General features: G+C 43.5%; 3 protein-coding genes across 5 annotated transcripts; 2 read left to right on the top strand and 1 right to left on the bottom strand.

The window, feature by feature from the left end:
* Positions 1-542: 542 nt before the first annotated feature.
* Cryab (crystallin alpha B) lies at positions 543-4,516 on the top strand. The gene is made up of 3 exons (XM_070038430.1): positions 543-1,040; positions 2,043-2,165; positions 4,167-4,516. The coding sequence occupies exons 1-3, from the start codon at positions 840-842 to the stop codon at positions 4,368-4,370; spliced, it is 528 nt and encodes a 175-aa protein (XP_069894531.1). The 5' UTR covers positions 543-839; the 3' UTR covers positions 4,371-4,516.
* Positions 4,517-7,310: 2,794 nt separating this feature from the next.
* Positions 7,311-14,028, bottom strand: Cfap68 (cilia and flagella associated protein 68). Of its 2 annotated transcripts, none has more exons than XM_070038424.1 (4): positions 13,732-14,028; positions 9,362-9,592; positions 8,326-8,392; positions 7,311-7,609 (listed from the first exon to the last, which is right to left on the bottom strand). In XM_070038424.1, exons 1-4 carry the CDS (start codon positions 13,771-13,773, stop codon positions 7,434-7,436), a joined length of 516 nt encoding a protein of 171 aa, XP_069894525.1. In that variant the 5' UTR covers positions 13,774-14,028; the 3' UTR covers positions 7,311-7,433. The 2 variants fall into 2 exon arrangements, with proteins under 2 accessions (XP_069894525.1, XP_069894524.1); XM_070038423.1 differs by lacking the exon at positions 13,732-14,028 and adding an exon at positions 11,829-12,023.
* Positions 14,029-14,058: 30 nt separating this feature from the next.
* On the top strand, positions 14,059-18,134 carry Fdxacb1 (ferredoxin-fold anticodon binding domain containing 1). Of its 2 annotated transcripts, none has more exons than XM_070038420.1 (5): positions 14,059-14,338; positions 14,654-14,810; positions 15,686-15,889; positions 16,037-16,195; positions 16,641-18,134. In XM_070038420.1, the coding sequence occupies exons 1-5, from the start codon at positions 14,167-14,169 to the stop codon at positions 17,821-17,823; spliced, it is 1,875 nt and encodes a 624-aa protein (XP_069894521.1). In that variant the 5' UTR covers positions 14,059-14,166; the 3' UTR covers positions 17,824-18,134. The 2 variants fall into 2 exon arrangements, with proteins under 2 accessions (XP_069894521.1, XP_069894522.1); XM_070038421.1 differs by lacking the exon at positions 14,059-14,338 and adding an exon at positions 14,447-14,563.
* The last annotated feature ends 899 nt before the right edge of the window (positions 18,135-19,033 follow it).

The raw sequence follows: 19,033 nt of genomic DNA, 5'->3' as shown, positions 1-19,033 counted from the left end.
AGGGCCCTGGGCCTAGGACAAGCTGGAGAGGGGACAATGGTGCCCCACAGGACAGCAAGAAGCCTAGCTGAGAGACCTGTCCCCCCACCCAATCCTTTGTATATTTCCATTCTCTTCTGTCTCAGTTTAATATCCTATGAGTCACATAGCATGAAATAAGCACCCAACTTTTCTGCCCCCCCCCACATCTTTTTTGGGAGGGCGGGGGGGGGGGGGGGGTAAGGGAGGAGACAAAGATGAAGAGACTCTGCCCAGATTAAGATGAGGGTCTTCTGAACCCAGATCAAGCCAGAATGTCACTCAATGTATGCATGCATGGTCACTCACTGTTTTTTCTCCAGGGAGGAACAAAGAGTTAAATGTCCCACAGGGGCCCAGCCTAGGAAGATTCCAGTACCCGCCCAGGGCCCAAGATAGTTGCTGGCTCAATTCCCCTGGCATGCACACCAGAGAGAAGAAGGAGGGACACAGGACCAGCTGTTTGGGATTCTTGACTCTGTCCCAGCTCCAGCAAACAGAAGGTGGGGAGGGGGGAGGAGAAGAGGGAGGGGGGCATTAGGTGTGGAGAGAGAAGTAGTGAATCAAGACCAGGACAAGTCACTGACCAGCTCAGACGGGTTTGTGTTTCTCTTTTCTTAGCTCAGTGAGTACTGGGTATGTGTCACACTGCCAAATCCCCAATCACAAGTCTCCATGAACTGGTGGTGAGCGGGGATAATAAAACCCCTGACATCACCATTCCAGAAGCTTCACAAGACTGTATAAATAAGAGGCGGGCTGTAGCTTGCCATTGAAGGAGCTGACCAGCCAGCTGAAACCCTACATTCACCTAAACCATCATGGACATCGCCATCCACCACCCCTGGATCCGCCGCCCTTTCTTTTCTTTCCACTCTCCCAGCCGCCTCTTCGACCAGTTCTTCGGGGAGCACCTGTTGGAATCTGACCTCTTCCCAACTTCTACTTCCCTGAGCCCCTTCTACCTTCGACCACCCTCCTTCCTGCGGACACCGAGCTGGATCGACACTGGACTCTCAGAGGTGAGTCTGTGTTCTCTGTGGCAGTGCAGGAGCGCATCCCTTCTGGAGAGACCTGGACATTCTATCTGTTTCCTTTGCTTCCCTGCCTGAGACCTTTTTTAGGCATACAACGTCCAGAGGTGAACTAATGCTCCTCTATATCCTATTCTATTCTATGTTTTCCCCATATACAGTGACGATCAGCCTCTCTCTGAACTTTTCAGCAGGACACCCCTTTCTGATCTGCAGGGTAAAAGGCTGCCTTAACTCCTTTGTTTACTTCTACTACTTCCCAAACTTGAGTTTTGATCAGCTCAAGTTTTAGAGCTCAGAGAGAGAGAGAGAGAGAGACCTATCTCATTCTGAGCTAGGTTGAGCTGGAGAAAACTACTTTCTTCATTTTTGTTCCCTTTTTTTGGGGGGGCGGGGGGAGGATCAGGGCTGTACAGGGCAGTAGCCTGAGCTATCCCAGCCTATGAGGAAAAGAATGTAGGTTCATTCTTGGGAGGTGGGAGAAGAGGTGAACTGATATGATGTCATAGATAACAGACTGGTTTAAAAATATTTAAGTGTGAGTAAACAGGAGCTGAGAAAGCAAGGGCTTTGGAAGGACAAACAGAACCAGCAGAACATTCCAGATTGAGTGGGTAGGAAACTTGGCAGAGATCTGAGCAAGAAAAATGGATCTTTGTCTCACAGACAAATGACAAAGCAAGGCATTGGGCTGAGAGATCAGGCAGCAGAAGCCATGTCAAACTCCATCCTTGTGATGGGGGTCCTCTCAGTGATCTGGTGATCTGTCTTCTTCTCCATGCCTCTAAATAAAGTCCAGGCTTAATCAAGGTGCACTTGGGTGCCCTTACAATCTTGCCTGAAAGAGACACAGGTTGTTCAAAAAAGGATTTTTAGCAGACAAGGGGAGGATCCATTATCTGGACAGAAAGCAAAGTCTGCAGAATGATGAAGGTGCAGCGATGTGATCATCATCCCTGCCATCGTTTCTCCTCCCCTTACAATGTCTAGATGCGTATGGAGAAGGACAGGTTCTCTGTCAACCTGGATGTGAAGCACTTTTCTCCAGAGGAACTCAAGGTCAAGGTGCTGGGAGATGTGATTGAGGTGCATGGCAAGCATGAAGAGCGCCAGGTATGTAGTGTGCTTTATTTTTTTGCTCCTTCATTCGCTGCATCCTAGATATCAGAGGTGACTGCCATCAGTCTCCAAGGCTGCTAACATTCCCGTCCAAAGACACAAAGGTCTGGATTGGGAGGGACCAATCAGTAGCTACAAAACTAAACTAGGGAGAGAAGTGGTCTTTAGAGACATTTGTTTTGATTGCCTTGAACAGGGATGGGATGTTTTTTTTTTTTTTAAGCTGGTGGTTTTGAACCTTAGCCACAGTAGAATTATGGGAGTTTCCAATATCCTAGACTAATTAAATCAGAATGGTTAAGGGTATAACCCATGCATCTGCATTTTTTAAAATCTCCCTAGCAAACTTTGATCTCATAACCATCTCTTTGGGTATGCCCAAAGCTAGTCAGACACTTGGGTGTTTTACATAATGACATTAACTATTTGTACCCTGAAGGCACTTGAATTTGTGAGCTTACTTATTAGAGCTGCTCCGGAAACCTTTTCTCTTTCAGTGCATCTTCATGCTTACATTTCCCTAACTATGCCTCACCTCGAATCCCCTAGAGCCATGAGAAAGTCAGTTAACTGAAACTTGCTTGGATGGATGATTGGGATTCAGCTGGTTAAAGACTAGGGGCCACAATTCTGGGAAATTACAGCATGATTTCTAACTTGTTTCCCAAATATGAATGAGAAGAACAAGGCACCGGTGGCTCATGCCTATAATCCTAGTTACATAGGAGGCTTAGATCTGACGAGCTCAGTTAAAAGCCAAACAGACAAATCTGTGAGCCTAACCACCCAAAAGCAGAAACTGGATGTGTGGCTCAATTGGTAGAGCTCTAGCCACAGTGGAAAAAGCCAAACAACAGCTTGAAGCCCTGAGTTCAATTATCTAAGCACTTGAGCACACACCCCATCCCTCCATAGAAATTAATGAGCAGCCAGAACCTGTACATAATTAGTACAGCTTAATACCTTTGGGCTGTTTTAGTTTTGTTCATGTAACTTACCATTCAGCCACAATTTCTCTGAATGGAGTCTGGGTTTTTTGTTGTCCTGTTTTTGTTTATTTAAGCAGCAGTCTTATTAGTCTGGAACGTTCTGAGACATTTCTGAAGTCTAGGATGAGATTCCAAATTGTACAGGTCCAGCAATGTTGGTCTAAACCTTTAGGAAAGCCGGGCGCTGGTGGCTCACGCCTGTAATCCTAGCTACTCAGGAGGCTGAGATCTGAGGATCGCGGTTCAAAGCCAGCCAGGGCAGGAAAGACCGTGAGACTCCTATCTCCAATAAACCACCAGAAAACCGGAAGTGGCGCTGTAGCTCAAGTGGTAGAGCGCTCGCCTTGAGCTGAAGAGCTGAGGGACAGTGCCCAGGCCCAGAGTTCAAGCCCCACGACCGACAAAAAAAATAAAAAAAAAATAAATAAATAAACCTTTAGGAAAGTCCCTCCGATGTAACTGCCTCAGGGTTTGAGGAGCTATGAAATTCGGGGCTGTTTCAGATTTCTTTCACTGATGGAAGTGACCAGCTGGGTCTTAGTCTTAAATTTGAAAGGAACAGTATTTATTCATGAACTTATTTATTTGCAGCAGTGGTGGGGCTTGAACCCAGGGCCTTGCGCATGCTGGATAAAGCATTCTATCACTAAACTATAGCTTGTTTGGGGCTGGGAAGGTGGCTCAGTGGTAGAGCGCTTGCCTTGCATGCATGAGGCCCTGGGTTCGATTCCTCAGCACCACATAAGCAAAAAGAAAAAAGCTAGAAGTGGTACTGTGGCTCAAGTGGTAGAGCACTAGCCTTGAGCTGAAGAGCTGAGGGACAGCACCCAGGCCCAGAGTTCAGGCCCCCCCCCCAAAAAAAAACCCTATAACTTGTTTATTTTTTCCATAATGTCATGGCATTTGGTCTCACTGAAGGGGACCTGGGGGATGTCTTGAATTTTGGGCGAGTGGTATTATCTGTTGTTCTGATTTCTTTGCTTTTTACCTTTTTCTCTGGATTTAGGATGAACACGGCTTTATCTCCAGGGAGTTCCACAGGAAATACCGGATCCCCGCTGATGTGGACCCTCTCACCATCACTTCGTCCCTGTCCTCTGATGGGGTCCTCACTGTGAATGGACCAAGGAAACAGGCCTCTGGCCCTGAGCGCACCATTCCCATCACTCGTGAAGAGAAGCCTGCTGTCGCAGCGGCCCCCAAGAAGTAGATGCCCTGTCTCCTAAATGCGTTTTTTAAAAAGAAGAAAGTTTCCTCACTTGTGGATGAAAAATCTCATGACTAGTGCTGAAGCTTCTTAATGCTAAGGGCAGGCCCAAATTATTAAGCTAATAAAATACCATTCAGCAACAGAAAGCTTATTTTTGTGTTTGAATATTCACTCCAGGGATTTTTGGAGTCAGAAAGTCTGTCTCCACCACATCCTAATGGTGTAAATTTAGACAAGTCACTTAGTCTTTCTAGGCTTTGGGTCTTCCACTTATAACTCTGTATTTATACAGAGTTGTGACTTGTAGACTAAGGAAAAAGAGTAGATAGGTCCCTGGCAAAGTCTTTCTTCTTTCTTTGACTGTAGCTATTTAAAAATTTGGAACAAATATGAATAAACTCTAAATAAACACTACATGAAAGGCTTCAATACATCTCTGAAATTAATTGCATCACCAGTATTACTTGACCATTTCCCAATAAGAACTGCCTTCAGCTGAGTCACAAGGACTATAAATAGAAGATTATCACACACAAAACAATTCTCTCAAGTATAATCCAAATCATCCAGCAAATACCTACAGGACTAAGCCTGAGAAAGATCCAATTCATTGAGGCATAGTGGCTCATATTTAAGAGCATATAAAAATGACAATTGGTTAACAGATGATAATACAGACCCTGCATATATAAACAGTTGATTGATGGCCAGTTGAGTGTGGCAGATCGGGAGGCTGAGATCTGAAGATCGCGGTTCAAAGCCAGCCCAGGCAGGAAAGTACATAAGCCCTGTGCTTTCTTTTGCTCAAGGCTAGCACTCTACCACTTGAGCCACAGCACCACTTCCAGCTTTTTCTGTTTATGTGGTACTAAGGAATTGAACCCAGGGCTTCATGCATGCTAGGCAAGCACTCTATCACTGAGCCACATTCTCAGCCCCTTATAAGACTCTTATCACCAATTAACACCAGAAAACTGGAGGTGCTGTGGCTCTAAGTGGTAGAGTGATAGCCTTGAGCAAGAGCTCAGGGTATGCCCAGGCCCCTAATTCAAGCCCCATGACTGATGAAAAAAGAAAATGACAATTGAAGAGCAATACAGAAATTATAGTCTTTCTAATAACTAATGGTGAAAATAGGTAGTCATGCAGAAAGAAAATGAAACTTAGTCACACATCATATACAACATAAATTACAGATCTTCATAGACAACATAAAATAATGATGCTTGGTAGGCAATATATGAGAGATAATTTCAAATACATAATAAAAATATATTGTCCTCTTAGGACACTATATAGTTTAACCATATTAAAATTAAGGCTGATGCCTCCATAAGTTCAGCAGCCTTAAACAATTCGTAACCATCTTTCAGTCTCTACCTTTGCCTGCTTTTGAAATAAGCATCTTAAACCAGTAAGTTTCTTTTAGTATCTTCCTTTGAAATCATTGCCAAGACTCTATCAAACTGATATTCTCCCTTGCTGTGGTAGGTTTACTACACTTTAATTAGATTTCCTTAATGATTTTTGTAATGGTACATGACAGGAGGCCTTTAGGATATAATGTCTACTTTTGGTGCTGTGTGTTTCGTTGCAGTGTGTGTGTATGTGTTTGTGTGTGTGTGTGTGTGCTGGTTGTGGGCTTGAACTCAGGGCCTGGGCACTGTCCCTGAGCTGCTTTTGCTCAAGGCTAGTGTGCCACCACTTAAGTCACAGCTCCACTTTTGGCTTTTTTGGTAAAAAATTTAATAAAGTCTCACAGACTTTCCTGCCTGGCTGGCTTTGAACCATGGTCCTCAGATTTCAGCCTTCTGAGTAGCTAGGATCACAGGCCTTAGCCACCAGCACTTGGTTGACATTTTAGACTTTCTGAAATAAGGAAAAAGTTATTTTCTTTTTTTTAATTTTTTTTGGGGTCCGGTCGTGGAGCCTGAACTCTGGGCCTGGGTGCTGTCCCTCAGCTCTTCAGCTCAGCTCTTCAGCTCAGTCTACCACTTGAGCCACAGCGCCACTTCCGGCTTTTTTTTCTTTTTGCTTATGTGGTGCTGAGGAATCGAACCCAGGGCCTCAGGCATGCAAGGCAAGCACTCTACCACTGAGCCACCTTCCCAGCCCAGGAAAAAGTTATTTTCATCAGGGTATATTCTTTAAGACAATGATAAAATTACATTCCTTGACTGTGACTACAAGGGCTTATGATGAGATCACAGGTAGCAAAACCACCTCAGCTGTACTAGGTTTGCAGTTCTGTCACAGAAAAGCACAGAGAAGAGCATTTATAGATTTGAAAGAAATTTTGTAGCTGGATGCTGATGGCTCAGGCCTATAATCATACCTACTCAGGAGACTGAGATCTGAGGATCACGATTCAAAGCCAACCTAGGCAGGAAAGTGTGTGAGACTCTTTTTTTTTTTTTTTTGGTCCAGTCACGGGGCCTGAACTCTGGGCCTGGGTGCTGTCCCTCAGCTCTTCAGCTCAAGGCTAGCATTCTACCACTTGAGACACAGTGCCACCTCCGGCTTTTTTCTTTTTGCTTATGTGGTGCTGAGGAATTGAACCCAGGACTTCATGCATGCAAGGCAAGCACTCTACCACTAAGCCACCTTCCCAGTCCAAGACTCTTATCTTCAATAAACTACTCAGAAAAAAGCCAGAAGTGGCATTATGGCTCAAGTGGTAGAGTGCTAGCCTTGAGAGAAAAAGAAGCTCAGGGAGAGTCCAGGTCCTGAGTTCAAGCCCTAGGACTGGAAAAAAAAATTCTTTGAGCAGAGTCACACTAAGTAGACCAGGATGACCTTGAACTTGAGATTCTCCTGCTTTTCTTTAGCTTGATGACTACCAGTTTGTACCTCTAGTACTGTGATGTCTGAGAGAAACAGTATGTTTTCCATGCCTTCTACTGTACCTCTAATGTAGAACTAAGAACAGAAAATAGAAAATAGTCTGTCTTGTACTTTATTTATTCAGAATGACACTGGGTTATAGTGAGCTAAGTATTTACTTGTGTTTAGATTTGTGCTCCCTTTTACATTCTACTCCACAAAAATGAAACTTATTCTTTTTCAGGACTCTGGATCCCGAAATTGGACAGTGTGAGAATTGCATATACACTCAGGGGGGTGTTCAATCTGAGGCTTTGTATAGCTGATCGTATAAGTTGATTTTTCTGTGCATTTGTATTGGGGAGGATCCAATTCAGGTTGATGTCCTGGGAACCAGCGGGGCTGTCTTTTAAAGCCTGAGGGAAGGAAAGACATATGGAGACTGTAAACAAGAAGTCTGATAATTGATCTCATTCTTTTTTCTTTGTTGTTGGTGTGGGGAGTGAACTTGGGGCCTGGGTGCTGTCTCTGAGCTCTTTGTGCTCAGGGCTAGCACTCTATCACTTTTAGACACAGCTTCACTACTGTTTTTCAGATTGTTAATTGGAGACTTTCCTGACTGGATTGGCTTTGAACTGTGATCCTCAGAACTCAGCCTCCTGAGTATTTAGGATTACAGGCGTGAGCCACCAGTGCCGAACTTTTATTCTTTATTTCTTAGAGATGAAACAGCAAGTTCCTCCAAAAATTGAGGGAAAAAATGGTTCACTTATTTATTTGGTTGTTTGTTTATCGGTCGTGGGGCTTGAACTCGGCCTGGGCACTCACTCACTGTCCCTTAGCTCTTACAGCTCAAGGCAAGCTCTCTTGAGCCACAGCACCACTTGAGCCACAGCACCACTTCTGGTCATTTATTGGAGATAAGAGTCTCAAAGACTTTTCTGCCCAGGCTGGCTTTGAACCCTCAGATCTCAGCCCCCTGAGTAGCTAGGATTACAGGTGTGAGCCACTGGCGCCCGGCAAATGGTTCACTTATTTACCACCCATTCAGTTTACTTCTATTTAAGTTCCCCCTATATGCCAAGCACTGAATTCAGTGCTGAGAATGTAATAATTGGATTAGTCCACCTACTTTGTGTTGAAATTGGCATGTTGATGTTGTAGCTTGCATCATATGTTGTTTCAAAGTAGTGTCCAAACTGGAAAGAAAAATTAATGGATTAAGAATCTAGGAGTCACCTGCCGGGCGCTGGTGGCTCACGCCTGTAATCCTAGCTACTCAGGAGGCTGAGATCTGAGGATCGCGGTTCAAAGCCAGCCTGGGCAGGAGAGACCGTGAGACTATCTCCAATAAACCACCAGAAAACCGGAAGTGGCACTGTAGCTCAAGTGGTAGAGCGCTCACCTTGAGCTGAAGAGCTGAGGGACAGTGCCCAGGCCCAGAGTTCAAGCCCCACGACCGACAAAAAAAAAAAAAAAAAAGAATCTAGGAGTCTTCAGCTAATATCAGAAAATGAAGGACAAGCGAATAGACATGAATTCTAATAAGCTTTGTCATATTTGAGACAGACTAAGTGTCTATATGTTGTTGGTCTGTATCTTACTTCCATTTTTTTTTTTTTTTGTGCCAGTCCTGGAGCTTGAACTCTGGACCCTGAGCTTCTTTTGCTCAAGGCAAGCACTCTAACACTTGAGCCACTGTTCCACTTTCAGCTTTTTTGAGTAGTTTATTGGAGATAAGAGTCTCAGACTTTCCTGCCTGGGCTGGCTTTGAACCATGATCCTCAGAACTCAGACTCCTGAGCAACTAGGATTACAGGTATGGGGCACCAGTGCCCAGTTTCTTTCATGTCATTTTTATGTTTAGGAGAAATTTAAGAGCAAGTGTCTAGCCTAGGTAGGGAAGAAACAAAGAAGACAACCTGAGTCAGAAAACATTACAACTTTCTGTAGATTCAGAGGTGAAGAAGAAAGAGAAGCAAGAAGAAAAGGAAACTACCCATTCTTTCCATAGATAACCACCTGACAATAAAGTAGGATGGTTGGAGTGAAGACTGCTCCCCTCCCCCCTTGAGTGAAAAATAGCCTAAAAAAGTCAATTCTAGCCTCTCAAATGGCTACTGGCTTTTCTTCTGTTAACAGAAAGAAACAAGACAAAGACAGATTACCTGGGAAAGCAAAGGTTTGGGCATTACAATATTCTTCAGGTCATATCTTTCTTGGTTCCAGTTGCCCATCAGAGTACGGTTCGAATATGAATTCTCATTAGTGGTGCATCTCCATCCATACTGGGAAAACTTTGACATATTATTCCAATCTGTCCATATTTCACCATGACCATCTGCATAAATGAGGCTTCCATAGTGTGGGTTTGTGAGGAAACATACAAGGTCCTGTCTCTGAAAAAAGGCATGCATCCTTATTGTACAAAGAATAGAAAAGGCATCGTTTCCTACCTCTCCTTATAATGGAAGGTTAATATCACTCTAGGCTTTTTTCCAAATATATTAGTTTGTAGTTCTGGGATTTGAACCTAAGGTCCTGAACTTGAATCTATTACTTCAGTCACCTCAGTTATTTTTCAGATATCATCTTGTGTTTTTACTTCACGACAACCTTAGTCATAGGTGATGCTCCTACCTGTGTATTCTAAGTACTTTGGATAACAGGCATCCCCTACCATGCTTGGTTTATTGATAAGAGATGTCAGCTGGCTCTGAAACACAATCTCCTCCATCTCTGTGTCCTGACTAGCTGGGATTACAGTTGTATATCACTGAATCTGATTCCAAACTTAATTTACAGTAAACTTGATTTGTTGATCTATTGCATACAGTTTGGACCAAGTGCAATCACTTTTTTTTTTTTTTTTTTGTCAGTCGTGGGGCTTGAACTCTGGGCCTGGGCACTGTCCCTAAGCTCTTCAGCTCAACGCAAGTGCTGTACTGTGTGAGCCACAGTGCCACTTCGTTTTCTGGTGGTTAATTGGAGATAAGAGTCTCACGGACTTTCCTGTCCAGACTGGCTTTGCACTGTGATCCTCAGATCTCAGATTCCTGAGTAGCTAGGATTACAGGCACGAGCCACCAGTGCCTGACAAGTGCAATCAATTTTTAATTGAAAATCTAAACTTCAAAAGGAAAAATTTAAGTCCTCCAATGTACATTATACATATAGTACCACATTATCATCAGTTGTATTTAAATTGTGTGATCTGCTATTTCCTCCCCTTAATTTTGTGAAAATATGCCTCCCCTAAAAAAATGGTACCCTAAAAGCAAGACAAAAATGAAGGTTCTTATTGAAGTGATAGATAAAAAATTTTTAAATGTATTCAAAGGCAGCATGTCTTCAGCAGAAGTTGGGTGGTATTAAGCCAAGCATCTGTAGTACAGTACTGAACTGTATGTATCCTGAGTATTTGCAGTTTTTCCTGAGGGTAATCTCCTTGGAAGCATACAGCTACTCAAGGTACAGAGTGCCTATTATATGTGGTTCTCTTCCTTCCCAGGTTCATGCATCCACTGACTTATAATGTCAATAAGCAGTAGTAGTTGGCTATATATCACCATCCCTGACCCCTTGAAAAAAATGAAAAAAAATTTTCAGTGTCAGCTGGGTACCAGTGGCACATGCCTGTAACCCTAGCTACTCAGGAGGCTGAGATCTGAGGATCATGGTTTGAAGCCAGCCCAGGCAAATCCAATAAGCTACTCAGAAAAAGCTGGAAGTGGGGAGAGTGGTAGAGTGCTAGCCTTGAGCAGAAACAGGTTCAGGGACAGTACCTAGGCCCTGAGTTCAAGACCCAGGAGTGGCAAAAAAAAAAAAAAAAAAAGAAAGAAAAAAGAAAAAAAATCAGTGTCTTCAATAATATATGAAGAACTAGCTCAGTGATTAGGTAATTTTGAGATGTAGGACTTGAGGGACTAAGGATATTGCTACAATGAGAATAACAGTGGGAATCAAGTATCTAGATAACACAATAAAATGATCATTTCCTTTCTTCTAGGCTCAGCTCATAGGGAGTTATCATCACTTTCCTTTTACTTCTAGGACTTCACATCTTACACTGTATTTATACATTTGTAACATACAAATGAGTTCTTAGGCTGGAGGTTCTAGCTCAAGTGGTAGAGTACCTGTCTAGCAAGGACACTGCTCTGAATTCAAACCTCAGTACTGAAAAAAATTTTTTTTTCAAGTAAATGTTGTATTGAACTTCATGTCCCTTGCAGACAGACCATAATGGCACCCCTTCCCTTTGTCTACAGTCCCAACCAAGTCCATAGTGCTTTACAGATGACCAGTATCTGAACTTCAGTTTGGTTTTGGCAAAGAATCAAAAGCTCAACATTCTTTTTGGGGGCTGGGAAGGTGGCTCAGTGGTAGAGCGCTTGCCTTGCATGCCTGAGGCCCTGGGTTCGATTCCTCAGCACCATATAATCAGAAAAAAAAAAAAAAAGCTGGAAGTGGTGCTATGGCTCAAGTGGTAGAGTGCTAGCCTTGAGCTGAAGAGCTGAGGAACAGCACCCAGGCCCAGAGTTCAGGCCCCATGACCGGACCCAAAAAACAAAACCAAACCATTCTTTTTGGCCCCCATATATTTCTGGTCCCATCTTTGGAGCAAAGTGATACCTTCCCTGAAGAAGTGTAAGTTGTAAATGTGTAGAAGGAGTCGTCTGAAGATCTCAGAAGACTGTTATAGAAATCCATTAATGACTGTGTCTGTTCCATGTCCAATAAAGATGTTACTAAACCTAATCTTCACAGTTCCCCAAGCAATGAAAGAATGTAGATATTACTATGATCAGATAGTCATGATTTGGGAGTAACGACCCACTGGCCTTTTCATAGGTAGAGACAAGACTAATGAAGCAGTAATGTAGGATGGCATCTCTGTTAACTGCTCTCACACCATATGCCTTTGTGAAGATAAGATACAAGCACTGATGTCACCAGACAGCAAGATGACTGAAGTCCCATAAGGCCTAGTGCTCAGACTAGAGACTGAGGTGATGCTGTCCCTAGAGTTAGAATGACAGATTCACTCAGTTGTCCAAGCCAGAAGCCTAGGGCTTAACTTTGATTCTCAACTTCTCTGTTACCATTCATTTATTACATATTAACAATTTTTTTTGGGGGGGGGTCCATTCGTGAAGCCTGCCTGAACTCTGAGCCTGAGCACTGTCCCTCTCAGCTCTTCAGCTCAAGGCTAGCGCTCTATCACTTGAGCCACAGCACCACTTCCGGTTTTTTTCTTTTTGCTTATGTGGTGCTGAGGAATCGAACCCAGGGCCTCATGCATGAAAGGCAAGCGCTCTACCACTGAGCCACCTTCCCAGCCCGATATTAACAATTTTTTTTATTTTCCCAGAAAGTCTTGATTATATGTTGGTCCTGAGGTTTTCTGCTCAATCAAGGCTAGCACTCTACCACTTGAGCCACAGCTCCACTTCTAGGTTTTTAGTGGTTAACTGGAGAATCTCACAGCCTTTCCTGATTCAGCTAGCTTTGAATGGGGAGGCGTGAGCCTCTGTGCCCTTGAATCTTGATTTTTAAAAAAATCAGTCCGTTACTCTCTTTACTGCCAAGTTTTAATTCAGGTCACTGTCAGCCTGTCTCCCATGAGCACAAGAGCCCCCTATCTGATTTCTTGCTATTAATTTGGCTTCTCCCCAATTCTTTCTCCAAAATTTTTTGAAAATGAAAGTACTTGTGTTACCCTCCTTCTTAACATCATTTGGTGGCTTTCTACTATTTTCAGAATAAGATTTAGTTTAAAATACATAGCTGGGAATCATCTACAGATTCACCCATAAGTGTACCTACTTACCAGGAGACAGATATGGAAGGATTATGGTTCAAGGCTAGCCTAGGCAAACAAAACTCAAAATTCTATCAAAAAATAAAGAAAAAAGCTGGGGGACTGGCTCAAGGTAAAGCATCTGTCTAGCAAACTAGAGGCTGTGTGTTCAAATCTCAGTATTCTTTCAGTTTTGGTTACCTACTCTTTGAGTTTCAGGTAAATTCAATTACTGTGAGTTCACCAAACATTGCACAAATCTTCCCTTCTTGCCTCTTTAGGTTTGAATTCAGGCTCACAGAATCATTGTCCTCAAAATTAGGAAGGTTTCGTCTTTGTGAGTGTGCTGACCCTGGGGCTTGAAGCCACAGTTCCACTTCCGCTTTTTTTTTTTTTTTAAGAAGTTTATTGGAGATGGGAGTCTCAGGGACTTTCCTGCCGGACTGGCTTCAAACCATGACCCTCAAATCTCAGGCTCCTGAGTAGCTGGGATTACAGGCGTAAGACATCGGCGCCCAGCAGGGTTTTCCTTCTGCAGGCTTTCCTAGCAGCCTGAGTTATTTCACTCCCAGCAGGTCCCCCTACATCAGAATCGCCTCTGGAGCCGCGTGCATCCCCCACTGTTGTGTCAGCAGGCCACAACCCGTCCTTCCACAGGTGTAACCGCCTACATCCAGGCTGGGCTCCTAAGGAGCACTAGTTATTTCTTGAATGGACAGAAGGTGGGAGAGGCACCTTGAGAAACTGTGAACAGCAGGGACAGTGCGAGACCGCCATCGCGGACGAGATAAAGGCAGTTACAGAATCCTCGGCTTGAGGAACCACAGCAGCCTAACTTCTGGGCTTCGGTCCGGGCTCCGCTTTTCACTCCGTGACATCATGCAGGTGCGACGAATCCGTTCCGGGTCATCTATGGACTCCAAGGACATTTTGACCTTTTCCGAGGAGCGTGAAGCGGAGGCGGACACCACGATTTAGCTCTCATGTCGGTCCTCTCGGGACAGGGGGTCCCGCAGTTTTGTCAAAACGAGAGACGCTGTGCGAGTGTCACCAACCAGTGGGGCGGACGGGGAGGAAGGGGCGGACGTATATACGTGATGCGGAAGTGACGTCAGAAGAGAGCGCCGCAGAGTGCCCAGAGTCCGAAACGAGGCGCATCGGTGAGGAGCTATGGCTCCTCGGCGCCTCCTATTGGTTGGAGAAGGAAATTTCTCCTTCGCGGCTGCTCTGAGCGAGACTCTGGATCCGAACTCTACACTTATAGCCACCTGCCTCCAGCAACCGGTCGACTTTGCTCACGATCCGGGAACCCGGAAGAATCTACTGCGCCTGCGCGAGCGAGGTGATGGGACTGGCTCCTCCCCCAGGCTCCGCCCAGCTTCTGGCGCCGTTCACCCTCCCTCCCCCACCCCCACCCCCACCCCCACCCCCGTGGAAAGCTGTTGGAACAATGGGATGGGAGGCAGTGTGCGGGTTGCCCTTGATCATAATAGGAAATCCACAGGGATTTGTAAATTTCTATGAGTTACTATGTGCCCAGACTGGTGTGCAAGGTTCTCCTTGGAAGGTGGTTTCCCCCCCACCCACCACCACCCTGATTTCAGATCTTAAGACATCCTTTTGTGTGTTTTTCTCACCCTCAAACTATCTTTGCCAGGTACCGAGGTGCGATTCGGTGTGGACTGCACCCAACTGGCAAATGCCTTTGAACCACAGGACAGGGACTTTGACCGAATTTATTTTAATTTTCCGCACTGTGGACGCAAAGCTGGAGTAGCTAAGAACAGGCATCTGCTTGCCAAGTTTTTCCAGAGGTGAGGGAAGGGGAGAGGAGTAAAAGTTGAAGATGTACATAGTTACCACATGCAACCATGTAATAAAGCACACTTAGTGTGAATTAGTATATTTGGAGAGACTATAAAACCCCAAAGGAACTAACTTCTGGGAGTATAAAGGGTTGCTTATTTTATTAACACAAACTAGTAATAGTCAGTACAGTCAGAAGGTCAATAGCACAGAATTAGGATCCAGATTGTCAGGATTCAAATCCTGCCCAGAGCTTAGTTGTTACAACTTTACGCAAGCTTAATTAATCCTTAAGTATTTGTCTTCTCATCTGAGATACAGTATGGACAGTAACTGCTCCATAAAATGATGCTCACATAAAATAGTGCTATATGCTGTTATGCCAAAATAGGTGATTCTGTTGGAGGTCTCCATTGGGTGTCATAGTTGTTAAACCTTTCAAAGAGGCAGTATTTTAAGCTAGTATATAAAAAATACAGAATTTTGATAGGAAGAAGCTTGGGGGGCGGGGGGGAATGAGCCTGTTGCCGGTGACTCATGGCTGTAGTCCTATTAAAAGGCTGTGACCTGGAGGATCCCTGTAAGACTCTATCTCCAGTGAACAAGCAAAATGCTGGACTACAAGACAGCAAATACTTATTTTCTTAAATAACTCACTGCAGAGAACTGATCTTTTAGTGACATAAAGAAGAGGGACTAAAGAAGCAAAGCAATGATGAATATTATTGGGTGCATAAGCATACTTTGTATGTTGGAGGTTTCATAGACTTTTGCAAGTATGTTTGGGTTTTAATTATTTCTCAACTGAACTGTGTGTAATGCTACTTCATATGGTAATTTCAACCTGTTCCTGATGAACCCCTGGGGTTTTCCACTCTATTAGCTGTGCAGATGTTCTTGCAGAGAAAGGAGAGGTACATGTGGCATTGTGTAAAGGACAAGGTGGAACCCCGGCTGATAAGCCCCAGAGAGAATGGCACAACAGTTGGCAAGTGGTTGCCATGGCAGCTCTGGGGGGGCTTGTTTTAAGCGATGTGCATCCCTTCAGCTGTGAGACTGTGCCCGGGTACAAGTGCACTGGATATAGGTAGGTAGTCTTTTCCTTTGTCATCTCTCTCACTAGTGATAAAAAAAAATTTTTTTTTCCTAACAATTTTTTGATTCCATACAGATACACTTTTTAAAAAAAATAATGACAGACTTCCTCCCTGCTGCATCTTTCTTTTTTTGCCAGGAGTCAAGATAAGTCCTTTCATGTAGAAGGTGCTTTGAATCATATCTTCACCCGGAGTTTACCCTTTGAAGTTTCTCAATCCAGAATCTTCAGGTTCAAACTGAGAGACCAGTGGTTTTCCTTTCTAGAACCAGAAGCACTTGCAGGAAAGCTGAACAGGTAACCTACTATTTTTGCTGAAAATCACCTCCATCTCTAGTTGAATTGTGATTATCTTGATGAAAATCATAATTTGAATGCATAGTACATAAATTATCAATGATGTTGGTGCTATGAATACTTGTCAGTCTGGCTTATTGTTAGATTTGTAGCTACCAAAGTATAGGAATACATATTATTTCTCCTGGGCCCTGGATGTAGCTGGGTAGTAGAGCTCTTGCTTATCTACTATACCCTGGACTTGACCTCCAGCATTACTGTTTTTGTTTGTTTGTTTTTTGCAGAGGGGCTATATTTCTTCTTATGGTAGGTGGCTTTTTGTTTGTTTCTTTTTAAGGACCAATTTAAGGGTAATTGCTCGCCACATAACCATTTGTTTTTAATTCTAGCCACATTATACTTACTATTTTAAGTGAGAAAAGTTATTTTCTATGTCTTTGAACAGGAATTTCCTGGAAGCATCTTCATGTCATCCTACTAGAACTATAAATGAAAAAATCATTGCTGAATTGGGCACAGCCTTCTCCGTAAAAAGGTTGCAGTGTTCCTTCCCTTTATTGCCACAGAGTGACACCAGCATTCTCCCTTCTGAGATCTATGACCTTCGATCTGTCTTTTGGATTAGTCTCTGTGAAGATAACTCAAATGATGACTCCCTGACTGGTGAAACAGTACAAGCAATGGAGGACCTTCTAGTTACATTTTCAGAACTTAGCTTTCCTAGGAGTCCTAGAGGAGATGGTAAGGAAGAAGCTCATGGAGGAACCTATGGGCAAGTCAAGCTGTGCCTTAGGTCTTCTCTTCTAGTTTATGCTCAAGCTATCATCCAGGCACCAGACTTCCTCTCAGGTTCTCTGCACATCCTCAGCGGACCTGTGTTTCGGAAGTGCCATATTTTGCCTTTTACAATGCCAGCGTTTCATGAAACTTTATTTATCCTTGGGCTTAATAAAAATCTGAAGGATAGCTGTCTTTCATTACTTCTGGATCTCCTGAAGAGCATTCTGGATAGACTTCTAACTCAGACATTGCTAGAGGGCTCTAAGCTGAGCAGATCAGTGGAATTTGTCCTCCAACCAAATGGAAAAGATTGTATGATTCATGTGAAGTCTCATAATTTTGTTCAGGACTATGACAAGGATTTGATTATTGGGTCTGTCACCATCATATCTGCAATGAGCATTACACATGAAGAAGATCAATGCTTTGTGTTGGTGTCTATAAACTTGGACTTATTAACCATGCTTGTTTGGGGTATCTCTGATTGGAGAATATTGTGGACCTTTGATAACCGTTTCCTGAAAAGTTTTGTTCCAGGGAAAATAGAACCCTTTAAAAGTTATTCCTTATATCCTCCATGCTATGTGCATGATATTAGTTTTTGGTTAAATGAAGAGCAAGGATTTGATGAACTAGAGTTTCACACTGTGGCCCGAGCAGTGTCCCAGGACACTATTGTATCCATACAATTCCTTGGTCGTTTTCAGCATCCAGAGACTGAGCAGGTTAGTCTCTGCTATAGATTGACCTACCAGGCCTGTGATAAGGCTCTCACCAAGCAGCAGGTGGCATCAATGCAGTTCCAACTTAGAAAAGAGATTCAACAATTACATGTTACACTTCGATAGGTTCATCATTCCTTCACTGGGGATAGATGAAAAAGAACAACTTGCAACTAGTAATCCTTTCTGGAATCTTTTTAATATTATTTTTGTAATAAAATCTTTTTTTTTGTGACTGTAGCATTGTTGATTGACTCTAAATATACCCATGACTCTTATAAACTGGAAGAGGTGATTTTGTACAACTGACCCTTTGGAGTTGCACAGAATTTTGATCCTGGTAATGACCAAAACAACAAACAAAACAGTGTCTTGTATTTTAGATGCCCAGTTTCTGAAGAGGCAATAAAACCTGAATAAATCATTAATTACATTCATTTTCCATATGTCAGTTTCTTCACCTTGACCTGTTATCTCAAAATCAATTTATGACAGTGTGTTTTGGAATTAGAACACTTTTTGCCTTGGTAAATTGCAAGTGCTCCATGGTTGGTATTATCCTGGAATATGTTCTCTGTGATTGAGCTTTAGTAAAGTCATGGAACTAATCATACCTGATTTAAGGTTATTTACTTCTGCTTCCAATCTTTAGCAGGCAATGAATAAATGAGCTACATACAAGCTGGCTGCTTGAATTTTGTAACTAATGGCTGCAAGTGAGAACTGAGCAGTATGATTGATGTCCATTTTAATATTTTGTAAGGTTTAATCCGAAATTATAATCTGGAGTCCTTCCTGTCAAATTCAGTGATCCTTTCATAGACTAGTTTGTTACTGTACCCAGCTCCACTAGGAAGGACAGACTCTAGATTAGAAGAATGAGAGCTGGGAAGATGGCTCAGTGGTAGAGCGCTTGCCTTGCATGCCTGAGGCCCTGGGTTCGATTCCTCAGCACCACATAAAGCAAAAAGAAAAAAGCCAGAAGTGGCGCTGTGGCTCAAGTGGTAGTGCGCTCACCTTGAGCTGAAGAGCTGAGGGACAGCACCCAGGCCCAGAGTTCAGGCCCCATGACCAGACCCCCCCCAAAAAAAATTAGAAGAATGAATAGCTTCTATTCACTTAGTCACTTTCTATTATCTGTGCCTTCATTTAAATAGAGGACTGGAGTCAGGATTGTAGTCAAGTGAGTAGGAAACGCGAAGGAAGAGCATTAACTGGAGAAATAGCCCGGGTCTCTGCGTAGGCGCCTTCTGGCCTCCAGGACGCGAATCGCGCCGGTTCTGCGCATGTCGGAGGATTTTTGTCCCTCGGCGGCCACCGTTTCCCGGCTAGCGAT

This window comes from Dipodomys merriami, unplaced genomic scaffold, assembly GCF_024711535.1.
Source record: "Dipodomys merriami isolate MVZ:Mamm:240054 unplaced genomic scaffold, mDipMer1.0.p SCAF_29, whole genome shotgun sequence".
NCBI classification, from domain to species: Eukaryota; Metazoa; Chordata; class Mammalia; order Rodentia; family Heteromyidae; genus Dipodomys; species Dipodomys merriami.
The sequence above is the reverse complement of the archived record's forward strand: the minus strand, read 5'-3'. Positions and strand labels throughout refer to the sequence as shown.

Bases quoted from the DNA above. Each gene is read 5' to 3' on its own strand.
- Fdxacb1 (XM_070038420.1), top strand. From the start codon at position 14,167: ATGGCTCCTCGGCGCCTCCTATTGGTTGGAGAAGGAAATTTCTCCTTC. The intron at 14,339-14,653 runs GTGATGGGACTG...TATCTTTGCCAG, and splicing joins ACTGCGCCTGCGCGAGCGAG to GTACCGAGGTGCGATTCGGT. The intron at 16,196-16,640 runs GTAACCTACTAT...GTCTTTGAACAG, and splicing joins CTTGCAGGAAAGCTGAACAG to GAATTTCCTGGAAGCATCTT.
- Cryab (XM_070038430.1), top strand. From the start codon at position 840: ATGGACATCGCCATCCACCACCCCTGGATCCGCCGCCCTTTCTTTTCT. The intron at 1,041-2,042 runs GTGAGTCTGTGT...TACAATGTCTAG, and splicing joins TCGACACTGGACTCTCAGAG to ATGCGTATGGAGAAGGACAG. The intron at 2,166-4,166 runs GTATGTAGTGTG...CTCTGGATTTAG, and splicing joins GCAAGCATGAAGAGCGCCAG to GATGAACACGGCTTTATCTC.
- Cfap68 (XM_070038423.1), bottom strand. From the start codon at position 11,927: ATGGAACAGACACAGTCATTAATGGATTTCTATAACAGTCTTCTGAGA. The intron at 9,593-11,828 runs GTATCACTTTGC...GCCTTTTTTCAG, and splicing joins CTTACACTTCTTCAGGGAAG to AGACAGGACCTTGTATGTTT. The intron at 7,610-8,325 runs GTAGGTGGACTA...TCCTTCCCTCAG, and splicing joins CATGCCAATTTCAACACAAA to GCTTTAAAAGACAGCCCCGC.